The sequence below is a fragment of the Daphnia pulex genome, chromosome 10 (assembly GCF_021134715.1).
Source record: "Daphnia pulex isolate KAP4 chromosome 10, ASM2113471v1".
NCBI lineage: Eukaryota > Metazoa > Arthropoda > Branchiopoda > Diplostraca > Daphniidae > Daphnia > Daphnia pulex.
In genome coordinates this window covers 6,860,196-6,871,466 of record NC_060026.1, presented here as the reverse complement: position 1 = coordinate 6,871,466, position 11,271 = coordinate 6,860,196, and the positions used below count along the sequence as shown (strand labels likewise).

The 11,271-nt window shown below is 41.2% G+C and overlaps 1 protein-coding gene and 1 long non-coding RNA gene across 2 annotated transcripts; both read left to right on the top strand.

Annotated features, from left to right (window-relative positions):
• The first annotated feature begins 216 nt into the window (after positions 1-216).
• On the top strand, positions 217-804 carry LOC124206164. Its single transcript, XR_006879600.1, has 3 exons — positions 217-235; positions 300-407; positions 499-804. It is a non-coding gene; the product is annotated as an uncharacterized LOC124206164 (long non-coding RNA).
• Positions 805-10,547: 9,743 nt separating this feature from the next.
• LOC124206163 (adenylyl cyclase X E-like) lies at positions 10,548-11,074 on the top strand. The gene is made up of 2 exons (XM_046603846.1): positions 10,548-10,861; positions 10,939-11,074. Exons 1-2 carry the CDS (start codon positions 10,593-10,595, stop codon positions 11,006-11,008), a joined length of 339 nt encoding a protein of 112 aa, XP_046459802.1. The 5' UTR covers positions 10,548-10,592; the 3' UTR covers positions 11,009-11,074.
• The last annotated feature ends 197 nt before the right edge of the window (positions 11,075-11,271 follow it).

Genomic DNA, 11,271 nt, shown 5'->3' with positions numbered 1-11,271 from the left:
TTCGAATGACCATTGGGTCTTCTCTCGGTCGTGGCTTGGCACCATTCGCATCGTCCTCTATTCTCAACGAAAATAGGATGATGGATTCCGACCTGACTGAAGCGTATTTCATCTGGCACGCTCAGTCTATCTTTCCTTCTTTTGGCACCGGGCTCTGCCGAAAGTGGAATCTCTTTCATTAATCTTGCTTCTGGAGCATCTCCTTTGCGGCCTATCTCATTATTCAGCCCGTAAAGTAAAAGAGAAGTAGTCACGCTTCGCTTGAATTCCAAAAGACTGAGATATCTTTTGTCCTTCAGGAAGGTTTTTCCTTTCTTGTTTTTCATCGTCTGGAAATAAATTGAACAGAAAATTATTGAAGCTTGGCACTCTGTCAATAAAATTTCTGAACTTACCACCAAATCGCAGTAAGTAATCCAGCTATTCACCATACATGTTTCCATGAGGGAGTAAAAGAGACGTTGCCACCATTTTTTTGATTTGCGGTCTCTCTCGTAGTAGGAACGCAGCTGGTTCGCCGTGTCTACACCGCCCATGTTATCGACGTAATCGCCAATAGCCTTTGGACAAGACTTTGTTCTGAACGAACCATCGCGCTGCTTCCTTTGCACCTTGACAGCCTCTGAGACGTGGAAGTTGGAAGCGACCCGAAACGGCTTAGTGTCCTTCCAGATGAAAACACCCTTTCTTCCCGTTCCTGGTTCACCGCCAAACTTGGCAACAAATTCGTCCTGCGGAAGGTTCGATTCGTTGACCGTAAAAATGGGTTGCCCCACTCTGGTTTTAAGAATCGTTCCAACCGCATTGATCCCCCTTTCGTCAAGTTCGTCCAGGAGGGCGATGCTCGTGAAGAAGCGATCAAAGGCTACTACATGTACGTTCTTTGCCAAGGGCTCGCAAAGATCAAGAACTACTCCTTCCACCATCGTAAAATTGGAATCCTTGAGTGTTTCACCAATTTGAGCTCCATGATAGATCTCAAAATTATAGGTGTAGCCTCTATTACAGCATCGACTCCAGATTTTGAAGCCGCTTTTGATGGGTTTGCCCTTCATCGTTTGCTGAAGCATGGATCGACCTTTAAATTTCACCATGGATTCGTCTATACTTTGCCACCTGGGAGGCCGGCGACACTCATTAAATTGCTTATTGAGTACGTCCACCAATGATCGGATCTCATAAATAGGATCCTTTCGCACCTACAACTGTTTATCCTTGTCTAATTCACCATGATCAGCGCAAGCCAAGTGTTTTGAAATGAATTTAAAACGCTCACGTGCCATTGCTTGATGAACGATTCCAAGGCCGTAACCAGTATCCGGCTGCCTTTCCCAATACATCGACAGCTCCGGCAAACGATGATAACCCATCAAGAACTGTATTCCGAGGAACGCAACAAGTTCATATCTGTCGACTAAACCTCCAGGAAGCATTTCGCTAGACTGCCTCCCTTCTGGTCTGCCTCCAAATCTCCTAGATGGTGGATTGCCCTTTTCAACGTAATTCCAGCAGTCTCGGATCCGCTTATTTGTCTTTTCTAGCAAAAGATCAAAAGTTTGGAATCCGCCAAGCATAGACCAAAAGATGTGGAGAGGAGTATCACCCGGATGGAACTTAGAAAATACGGGGCCCACAGGTTTCTCTGGAGTAAACTCGTGGGAATACTGCCGGTACTGGGTCTCCTGATTCTCATCATCATTCTCTTGGTAATCTTCTTCCACATCAGTCCAATAGCTCACTCCCTTCCAATGCTTGTTGATGGCTTTATGGTGTGCGATTAATTTAGCATCGGCCTTTTGTTGCATTCTAAGCTTCACCGCATCTGAATTGACCTTTTTAGGGGCTATGGATGGATGTCCTTTAGAACTGCGAGGGCCACGATGTCTCAATTTTGCATTGGTCAGTCCGATTTTTTTTCGAGCGAAGTAACGAGTCACTTCGTCGTCGGTAACTTGACCGTCAGAAGAGCACACTACCTTGGCGGTTGACCGGGTCATTCTTCTCCTCTTTTCAGGTGGCGAGGAACCACCTTCAAGATCAGCATCTTGTGCTTTATTTTTTTTTGCCTTCGTCGAACCATCCGGATTAAAAGCCAGGCGTTCCAACCTGACGGACACTTTCCGCAAATTGACCGCTGACTTAGCTTTAACTGGAGGTTCTTCGTTGGCAATCTCTCTTTCTTTTTCGGCAATTGGTTCCTCCTCATCAGCCGGCCCCTGATCAAGAACCGGTTCCCTTTCAGGTGACAGCTCCTGACCAGGTTCCTTAACCGGCTACTCAGAGGAACCGATTCCTCTACATTATTTTGAGCCTCATCTCCGGTATCAGTATCGATGGACGGCTCTTTATTCCCAGCTTCTCGTTCCTTTGCCTCTTTTAATTGCTGCCTTTTTAATACAGCTGCTGCGGCGGCTTTCTTGGCTGAATTTTTCACGGTTCCCGACTTAGTATATCTTGGGTCTCTCTTTTTTTTTATTTTTCGCCATTTTTAATCAATCTGAAAATAAAGAATCGAAAAAAAGGCACGATTAGTCTTTGTGAATTCGGCAAAAGGACAACGAATTGCCTTCCGTCCTAAGCCTTATATGACGGTCTTATTTTATCATGCAGGGGAAAAGCATGCACATGCAGGAGTTACCGGGGCTGATTCTTATCCAGCGCCTTTCACCGCCTTTCGGAGTTTCCTCACGAGACAGCAGTAATCAACGCACGGATAAGAAAGTACAAGAGGCTTTGTGTAAAATTTAATTACACGGGCACTAATAGCGCCTTGAAGACTTCAAAATCAATTCAAAAGAACCGTTGGACGGAAAGGAGCTCAGCTACGATGGAAATGAAACTACAACTAACGCCGAACCGGACAACTTCCCATTCTGCGTCTTCGTTCCATTTCCCAAAGCTCCCCGTCGATACCAAAGTTTTTGCGTCGAAGCTACTAAAGAAGTTTTGCGCCTTCTCTTCGCCTCTTTCGCCTTCCCTTCGATATCTATCCAACCACCGGCTTCAAATTCACTTGAACCCTTTTTTTAATTTGTATTTGAGGCATCGCGGACACTTAAGTCGCGCGGCACCCAGATAGGAATAAAAATAAATAAGGAGCGTCGGGCGGAAAGGAGCTCAGCTACGGTGGAAATGAAACTACAACTAACGCCGAACCGGACAACTTCCCATTCTGCGTCTTCGTTCCATTTCCCAAAGCTCCCCGTCGATACCAAAGTTTTTGCGTCTAAGCTACTAAAGAAATTTTGCGCTTTCCTTTTCGCCTCTTTCGCCTTCCCTTCCATATCTATCCAACCACCGGCTTCAAATTCATTTCATTCGACTACACGGACCGGAACGGAATAAAAATACCGCCTGGAAAAAAACTATTTAGAACTGACACTTCCCGTTCTGTTTTCGCTAATTCCCAGGGGAATTCATTACAACCACCCCTTCAATTTTCTTTCATCCGTGTAGACCAATATATTTCTGACATCTCTGATCTTTGAATTTCTGACATCTCTAACCGGCCAGTCTGCTCTGGCTTAATCGAATTTGCACCCGGCTCTAGGATAAATTAGGAGCCAATTCACGAGACATTCGTCTCTACGCCACTTCCAAAAAACTCTTAGGACTTTATTTTTGATTGCCATGTTTATTCAAGGCTTCTATATTGGCCAAAAGGATCCAATTTTATTTGATTTCGACGGTCTCCTCATGCTGGGACATGCATGCACATTCAATAATACGGGGTTTGTTTCTCATCTTATCCAGCGCTTTTCACATCTGCCGCAGATTGCCGCACATTTATGAAAAACGCACAGAAAAGACAAGACAAGAGGCATTGCTGACCACCCAACGGGCACTATAAATCCGGAAAGATTTCTGGTAAGATCAGGATCATTTCAGCCTCGGCCCAAAACCCGACAATCGGGCAAATGAATCGGAGTTACTCTTGTATTGGAAAGATTACTAGGTTTTTAAGTTTCATCAGTATTCGAACAAAATGTTCAGCAGGATGAATTGCACCGTTCGTCTATTATTTTGTCTTCCACAAGCTCGCATTCATCAAAGTCCCGGCAACCACGCCACTACCTGGTCGTCGGGACTTGGCAAGGTTCGATTTTTCAAGACTTAACGAATGGCTCATTGGTTAATTAATGAATTAATTAACGCCCGGTACTGCAATGGGCACGGGGACCAGCCCAAATAAACCTCATGAAGGAGTTATCTGCCAAAAAGCGCTTTCGTCTCTGATTCGAACCATTCACCGACCGCTTCGACCATATCCATCATTTAAAACCATTACGCGAACTGTGTACAGAAGTGGAATTCCACGATCTTGGACCGGTGAGTAGAACACGAAAGATGAAAACTACTAAGATTCGAATTGGGAATGAATTCTCCTCTTTTCGTCCCCAATCTTTCGCTTTGCTGTTCCATCGGTTATCAAGGAAGAATTAACAATACTATCACCATCAGGTATTCACTTCCTGATTGAGCAACCGACTTTCGAGACTTTCTTGGGTAAAATATGGTCGATACCCTCGTCTATCTCATAATCTTTCGGTTCGGATTTATATCTTCCGGCCGTAGACAGGTGGGCACTATAAGACCGAGAAGCGATGCAACGGAATCGAAACTGAATTCATTTGAAGCGGCGGATAGGAAAGGAGCTCTGGCCACAAGGAATGAAACTAGTAACCCCGAATCGGACAGTTCTGATTCTTCGTTTTTGACCCATTCCAACAGAGCTCCCCATCCAAACACAACTTCGAATTCATTTCTTTCACCCGCCATGCTCTCGAACTCATATATGCCCGTGCGGAATCAAAATAAAACCAATTGATGGTCGGAAAGAAGCTCAGCTACGATGGAAATGAAACTACAACTAACGCCGAACCGGACAACTTCCCATTCTGCGTCTTCGTTCCATTTCCCAAAGCTCCCCGTCGATACCAAAGTTTTTGCGTCGAAGCTACTAAAGAAATTTTGCACTTTCTCTTCGCCTCTTTCGCCTTCCCTTCGATATCTATCCAACCATCACTCGATCCCATTTCTTTCGACCGCGCCTGCCTGGCTGGTCAGCTCTACTTCTTTGTTTTTTTTTTAAATTAGGAACACAAATAAAAACTCACAATTTCTGACATCTCTTCCGGGCTTTGCAAATTGCAGCCGCCTAGAGGGACATATTTGGCGGAGACTTAAAAGTCACGACGGTTCGCGATCAAAAGGTTCTCGTGTAGACTTCGATCGGAGCCGCCTGACGTGCCAGAAATGTCCCTACACCAAAACCTCGTAAAACACAAGAATGGCTCGTACGAATCGTTTGAAACTCTTACCCTCGATCAACCGATGGACGATTGACATATGCTGAAAAGGCGATTCAATTTCGTAGGCAGATCATTGAGAAAACAGCTTAAGTTTTAGGCACTTTGTCTGGTTTTAATTTCTCGTTTCTGCCTACTAAGGCCCGCAAATTTTTTTTGTCCCGACGGTAGATAAAGGGTTATGGGAGCAGGATTAGAACGGCACATTTAGATTTTTTTGGGGAATATTTAACTAATTTTACAATTTTCTTGATTAAAACCACTATGTAGGGATATATTTACTTTATTAAAGCAGTATAACCGCAATATAACGAAAAAAATCTAAGTATTTTACACAAAAAAAACTTCGGACGTAAGGTACAGCTTTTTGAGATATAGAAGCAATTATGTAAGTGAATTATTAACATAAAATCATAAAATTTTGAAGATCATCACAAAAACCCTACGTTCTTCAAAACCATACGAATAAAAAATAGAATTCGAAAAAAGAAAGCAGGGACAATATTCCTGGATCTGATCAAGTTTGATCCTCGGCCACTTTAATCTTTTTTCGCATATAATGTTAAAATTACGCAATTAAACGTATGCAAATTGCACATCAATCGATTTGTCTCAAAATTCTACGTCGATTGATGTGCAAATATGATAAAATAATGAAAATTTTATTTTAAGAAAATTTTATGTCCGGCATTCGCATCAGCTGTCCGAACATTCGCAAAATGTAAATATTTTCTTTTTATGCTGTAGTTTCGTTAAATTCTACACAATCTTGACAAATGTTTATATAATAATGAAGAGCTTTTCAAGCTCTATCTTTTCATATAATTTTTTATTCGATTGTTCTAGTTAATACATAATAGTGAAATATTATTTATTTTATTTATTTTCACATCGATTTGATGTCTATTAGCACTGTGGTATAGCACTGGATTTTAATTGGATTGGTCAGTGGTTCAAATCCGAGATCAGGTGAAATTTATAAATATATAATGCTATTTTATTTTAAAGTATGGGTCAATCAAGATTTACTTTACTTTTTATTTTAATGTATATTATGTTATCCTACTATATTATGAAGTTCATTGTACCATATATATACAACTTTATTCCAAATTATTTTACTTAACTTTATTATGATATTACTGTAAATATTACTAAAACATTTTGCGTATCAAGGTAGTGTCGATTAGCGCTGTGGCACAGCACTAGATTACTTACATAATGGTTATGGTTCAAATCCAGATAAGTAATATCTATATTTTATAAAAATAGTATTTTAAAATTTTGATTTCATAATTGTTGGGATAGGGTAGTGGTATTGTATAAGCAGACGGACTTCAAGGATAATGGTTCAACTCTGGGATCGGTTAAGTCTTATGGTGACTGTATAGCACATCAGGAATACAAATTTTACTGTATTTTACTTAAATCTTTAAATACAAAGTAATTGCATTTATTTTACTTTACTGTATAGTAATGTTCATAGTACTATGAACACACTACACTTTACTTTATTACTTTACTTTATTTTGTAAAATATTATTTTCATATTCCACCATTATATGTTCATATTCAACCACTCAAACGTGTAAGTTCTTCTATAGACTGCTCCTTGGGTCTTGAGTATCGGGTCTTCCAGACGGGTACCAACTCGTCTTCTTAACCGTCTACTTTTAGGTGGTGTGGCCGAACTAAATTCGATAGTCCGGCACTTGGTCTCACACCTTGCGGAACTGAAGCGCTCTTGCTTACGGGTATATTTTGAGTATCGGGATTCGGCTCAGGAGTCGTCTACCGATTGGGAGATAGCGAAAGCGGTAGATTTAAGACGGTCTCCGTTAGGTAGCGATCTCCTCGGGTTCAACGGATCGGGTCGGTCCAGAGAGCCCAACCTATTGTCAATCCGCTTTGGCAGTAGCTCGTCGGGGTAGTCGATTCTACCGCAGCGAGAACGGTCTTAACCTTTCGTCTTATCCCGGTCAGATTCCAGTCATCTAACCGGTCTCTTTTCATTCTTATTTGTATTTTCAGATGAATACTGAGCAAAGCGTTGGCACCCAAACCATTGCTACGAAACGTCGACGAGCCTATCGTTCCGCCGACGCCAGTAAGTATTAGTTGCGACTGGACACCGTCATACGGTCTTAGTTCGCTGAACCACCCGAGAGAAATCTCGGTAGAATTTTCCTCCGTCCAAGGAAGTATTCAACATGTACTTTATTACTTAACTTTATTTTGTAAAATAAAGTAAGCAATAAAGTAAAGTATATTTGAAAAGCAAACTTTAATTTACTTAATTAGAGTAACCTATTAACTTAACTGTAGGCTACTGTAAAAAGTTAGTTAACTTGGTGGCGTATTATGCTACGTTATTGTATAATTTATTGGCTGAAAAATATAACCATGATAATCATATAATCATGACCATAATAAAGTATGGTTTTATGCTTTATTAGAATTTACTATACCCACCCAAAATCCTTGTATTTCCTCTCTACGCTCGGGCTCATTCCCGCTTAGTTACTTAACTAGATTAAGTAAAGTAAAGTGAATTGGATAAGTAAAGTAAAGTAAGAAGTTGGTCGGGTAAAATAGACTTTAACCCTTGTTTTCAGTGAATTATATTCAAAATTAGAATTCCCCGTTAAACGATAGGCCTACAGTGTTTAAAGGGAACTTTATTAAATATGTCTCCAATTAGAGTTCCTGCACTAGCACTAGATAGTGCAAAAGAAGAGCTTAAAGATATCTTTGTGTCCAGAAATAAAGTTATATGGAATCAGTGTTGCTCTAATGATTTTAATTTAGTTTTTGTAGCGAAACCAGCGAATAGAAATCGAGAGAAATTGAAGGGATTTGAAATCATTAATGCAGATGAGAATAATATGCAAAATATTGAGTCTGTTGCCCAGTTGCACAAGCATTACTGCTTTCAGTCATGGAAACCAAAGCACGATTACCAGTAAGCTAAACAGTGATAGCCTTTCCTATTAATGTTGTAAATTCACAAGCAATTATTGAATTTGCAGTGCATAGCGTGTCAAGGTCAACAAGGTGCTATATTTTGTAGAATAACATACACATGTGCCCTAAATGTCTAAGAAAGACTTTCAAACCCCTGATTTAAGCCTCCATTCTATTTTGTGGTTTTTCCAAATGAAAATCTTTTCTATTGCATTAAAAAATCCATCCCTGAAATGATCTCCGACACCCTGATAACAGTGTATGGTGCAACTCGATTGAGACAACTACCTCTTGAAGGCAATGATTTCCGTTCCCTAAGACAACTACATTTAAACAAGATTAACAAAGGAAGGATCTGTAGAAGACCTGTCAAAACTACACATCCAATCGCTGTAGACGTCGAGATGAAAGAATCTCATTCGGGTAATTGGTCGTTATTCTGGAAGCAAATTTTTTGAGACATAATTATATTTGTTTGATTGCAGATTTAAAAGTAGACTCTATAGAAGATGAAGATAAATCATGAAAGAAAAGAAAAGATAAATACTATTCTGAGCATTTCTATCCGGAGAAGGATCCTGTCATTACCGAATTCACTGTTTCGGTAAAACTTTGTTTCTCTTTCTGGATCCAGTTCACACAAAATTTTTTATTTTCTATTGCTTAGTCTTAGTCCAAATTCTCCGGTACCCGGGCGACTTCGAAACTTAAGTGCGACCTTAAAGTAACCTTACGATCAGACAACCTCATCGAGTTTTTTAACTATGCAATGGACAAGGGAATTCTCTTGTACCCTTTAAACCCGTTTTTTGAAAACGTCGTTAATTTAGGGCGCACCTCAATTTCAACAAAGGAAATCTGATCGGAAATCAGTGCATTACAGCATTCACAACAGTTTGGACAACACACAATGCTCCCCTGTCGAGTTAGAGGCAGCCATCTACGCCGCATCCAAGTTTGCCACACAGTCTCGAACCTTTTCCGTCATAAAAATTTACACTTGATTTGGAATCAGTGTTGCTACACTTGAGACCGATCTGATGCAGCAAAAGCAGATCAGCTACTTGTCCAACTTGTAATTGTATCTAGCAAACAATATTCTTATTCGTCCTCAGCGCCCGAATAATGCCAAGACGCTGCCCATGCTTTCGAATCGCTCATATTTAGCCTCTGCTTGTTGGGAAAGACCGAAGAGAGGGAAGTCAAGAATGCGTTGTAATCAGCCGCCCAGCTGAGTCGTGTCGCCAGAAATCAGCGCCACCGTCATTGATTGCCTCATTCGCTTGTTGCTTCAATTTTCCGGTTCCATGTTAGTCCTGCTGTGACAGGCCCTGGCTACCATCGGAAATACTAAACCGCCATTGTCCGCATCTGCAGCATTTGTCGCTATTCATAGCAACCAGCCGCCATTGTGGTTTTCTTCCGTTCGACGAAAACTTGTTCAGCTGTAAGTTTGATTCTCATCCTGTATTTTTATTTCTTGCATGTATCATTATTACCACCATACCTGTACTGATGATTTTGAGGATACTTAATTCTGAACTATGTCAACATCTTCTTATGTTGTCACTTCTGGCCGGCATTTATCAACGAACTTATCCACTACTTCGCCCAACTGCAGCATAGCTCACATTCGGAAGCTCACCGATTTACGTGTAGGAATCTGAAATCAACAAATAATAAGATTAAATTTGGGTGTGAAAATGACCTTTGACTGTCTTATTTTTCAGGAACGGTTCAAAAACAAAAATTTATAGACGCTGTTCCTTCGTTATCAACAGCGGCTCATGCACGTCGATCTTAAAGGCTTTTTGCTGCTATAAATCTTCCTTCCTCAGTTCCGTTTTTATTCTCACTTTACTTTGAATCAACACGGACGATGAAAGTCGGGCCCTTCCGGAAATCATCGGTCGCGTCATCATCCTCTTGCTGACCGCAAGTCTTTGCTACGGTGTTGCCTACAGAGAAAAGCGATTCAATAAATACCAATTCCTTTCCATGCTCATGACCGCCGTCCTAACATTCGTTCTCGTCGCGGTGGATCTCGGGCAGGACCTCTGGTTCGCCTATCACAACTCCAGACGAAGGTGAAATCAAAGAGAACTGTTTATTTTTATCAATGTTAATAATCGTTTAGATATTTCTACTACAGTCTTCATTTTCCAGGTTCCTGCTTCTCTCTACATGATCCTGGCCGTCTACAATTTGCTAGCGACAACGTTAATCGGCTTTTTCGTCGCTATCGTTCACTTGACAACGAACGCGTTACTTTTTCAGACGAGAAAATCGGTCAACAACGAAGTTGACATTTCTCTGATCATGGCTGATGTCGAATTGTATTTGACGGCCAACGTTGTCGGCATTTTCACTGAGTGCCTGAACGAGACTACGCTGAGATGGGCCTTCCTCGACCGTCGCTGGCGCATCGAGTCCACCATCAAATTGGACTACGAGAAGAGTCAAGAAGAGCAGCTGATACTGTCCATCTTGCCCAAACACATCGCCCACGACGTGGGCACCGACTTCAGGGAGGGAATCCAGTTGATGACAAGATCCAAAATGTCGCAGTCGTCCAGGAAACCGTTCGAGTGAATAAAACGCGATGATACACTTTTTGCCTTTCTGTGAATAATCATCCAATCGCTTAATTTGTTTCTCATACCAGCAAGTTACACGTCGAGATGATCCGGAAGTCAGTGTCCTTTACGCCGATATCGTCAACTTTACTCTGTTGACTGCAGCTCTCTCGGCGTCCAGCCTCATCTCCATGCTCAACGAATTTTTAGGCAAATTCAACGAGGCTGCCAAAGTAAACAAATTTTCATATGATTATTTTGTCTTCCCTTCAATTCAAACATTTTTTAAATAGGAAAACGATTGTTAAAGAATTAAAATCCTCGGCGACTGTTATTGCTGCGTGTCTAGAATACCGGACTCAACCACCACCCATGCTAAGAATTTTGTCGGAATGGGATTCAAAATGATTTAAATCTATCGC

Excerpts from the sequence above, each read along its gene's own strand:
- LOC124206163 (XM_046603846.1), top strand. The coding sequence starts at position 10,593 with ATGGCTGATGTCGAATTGTATTTGACGGCCAACGTTGTCGGCATTTTC. Across the intron at positions 10,862-10,938 it reads TCGTCCAGGAAACCGTTCGA|CAAGTTACACGTCGAGATGA; the intron begins GTGAATAAAACG and ends TTCTCATACCAG.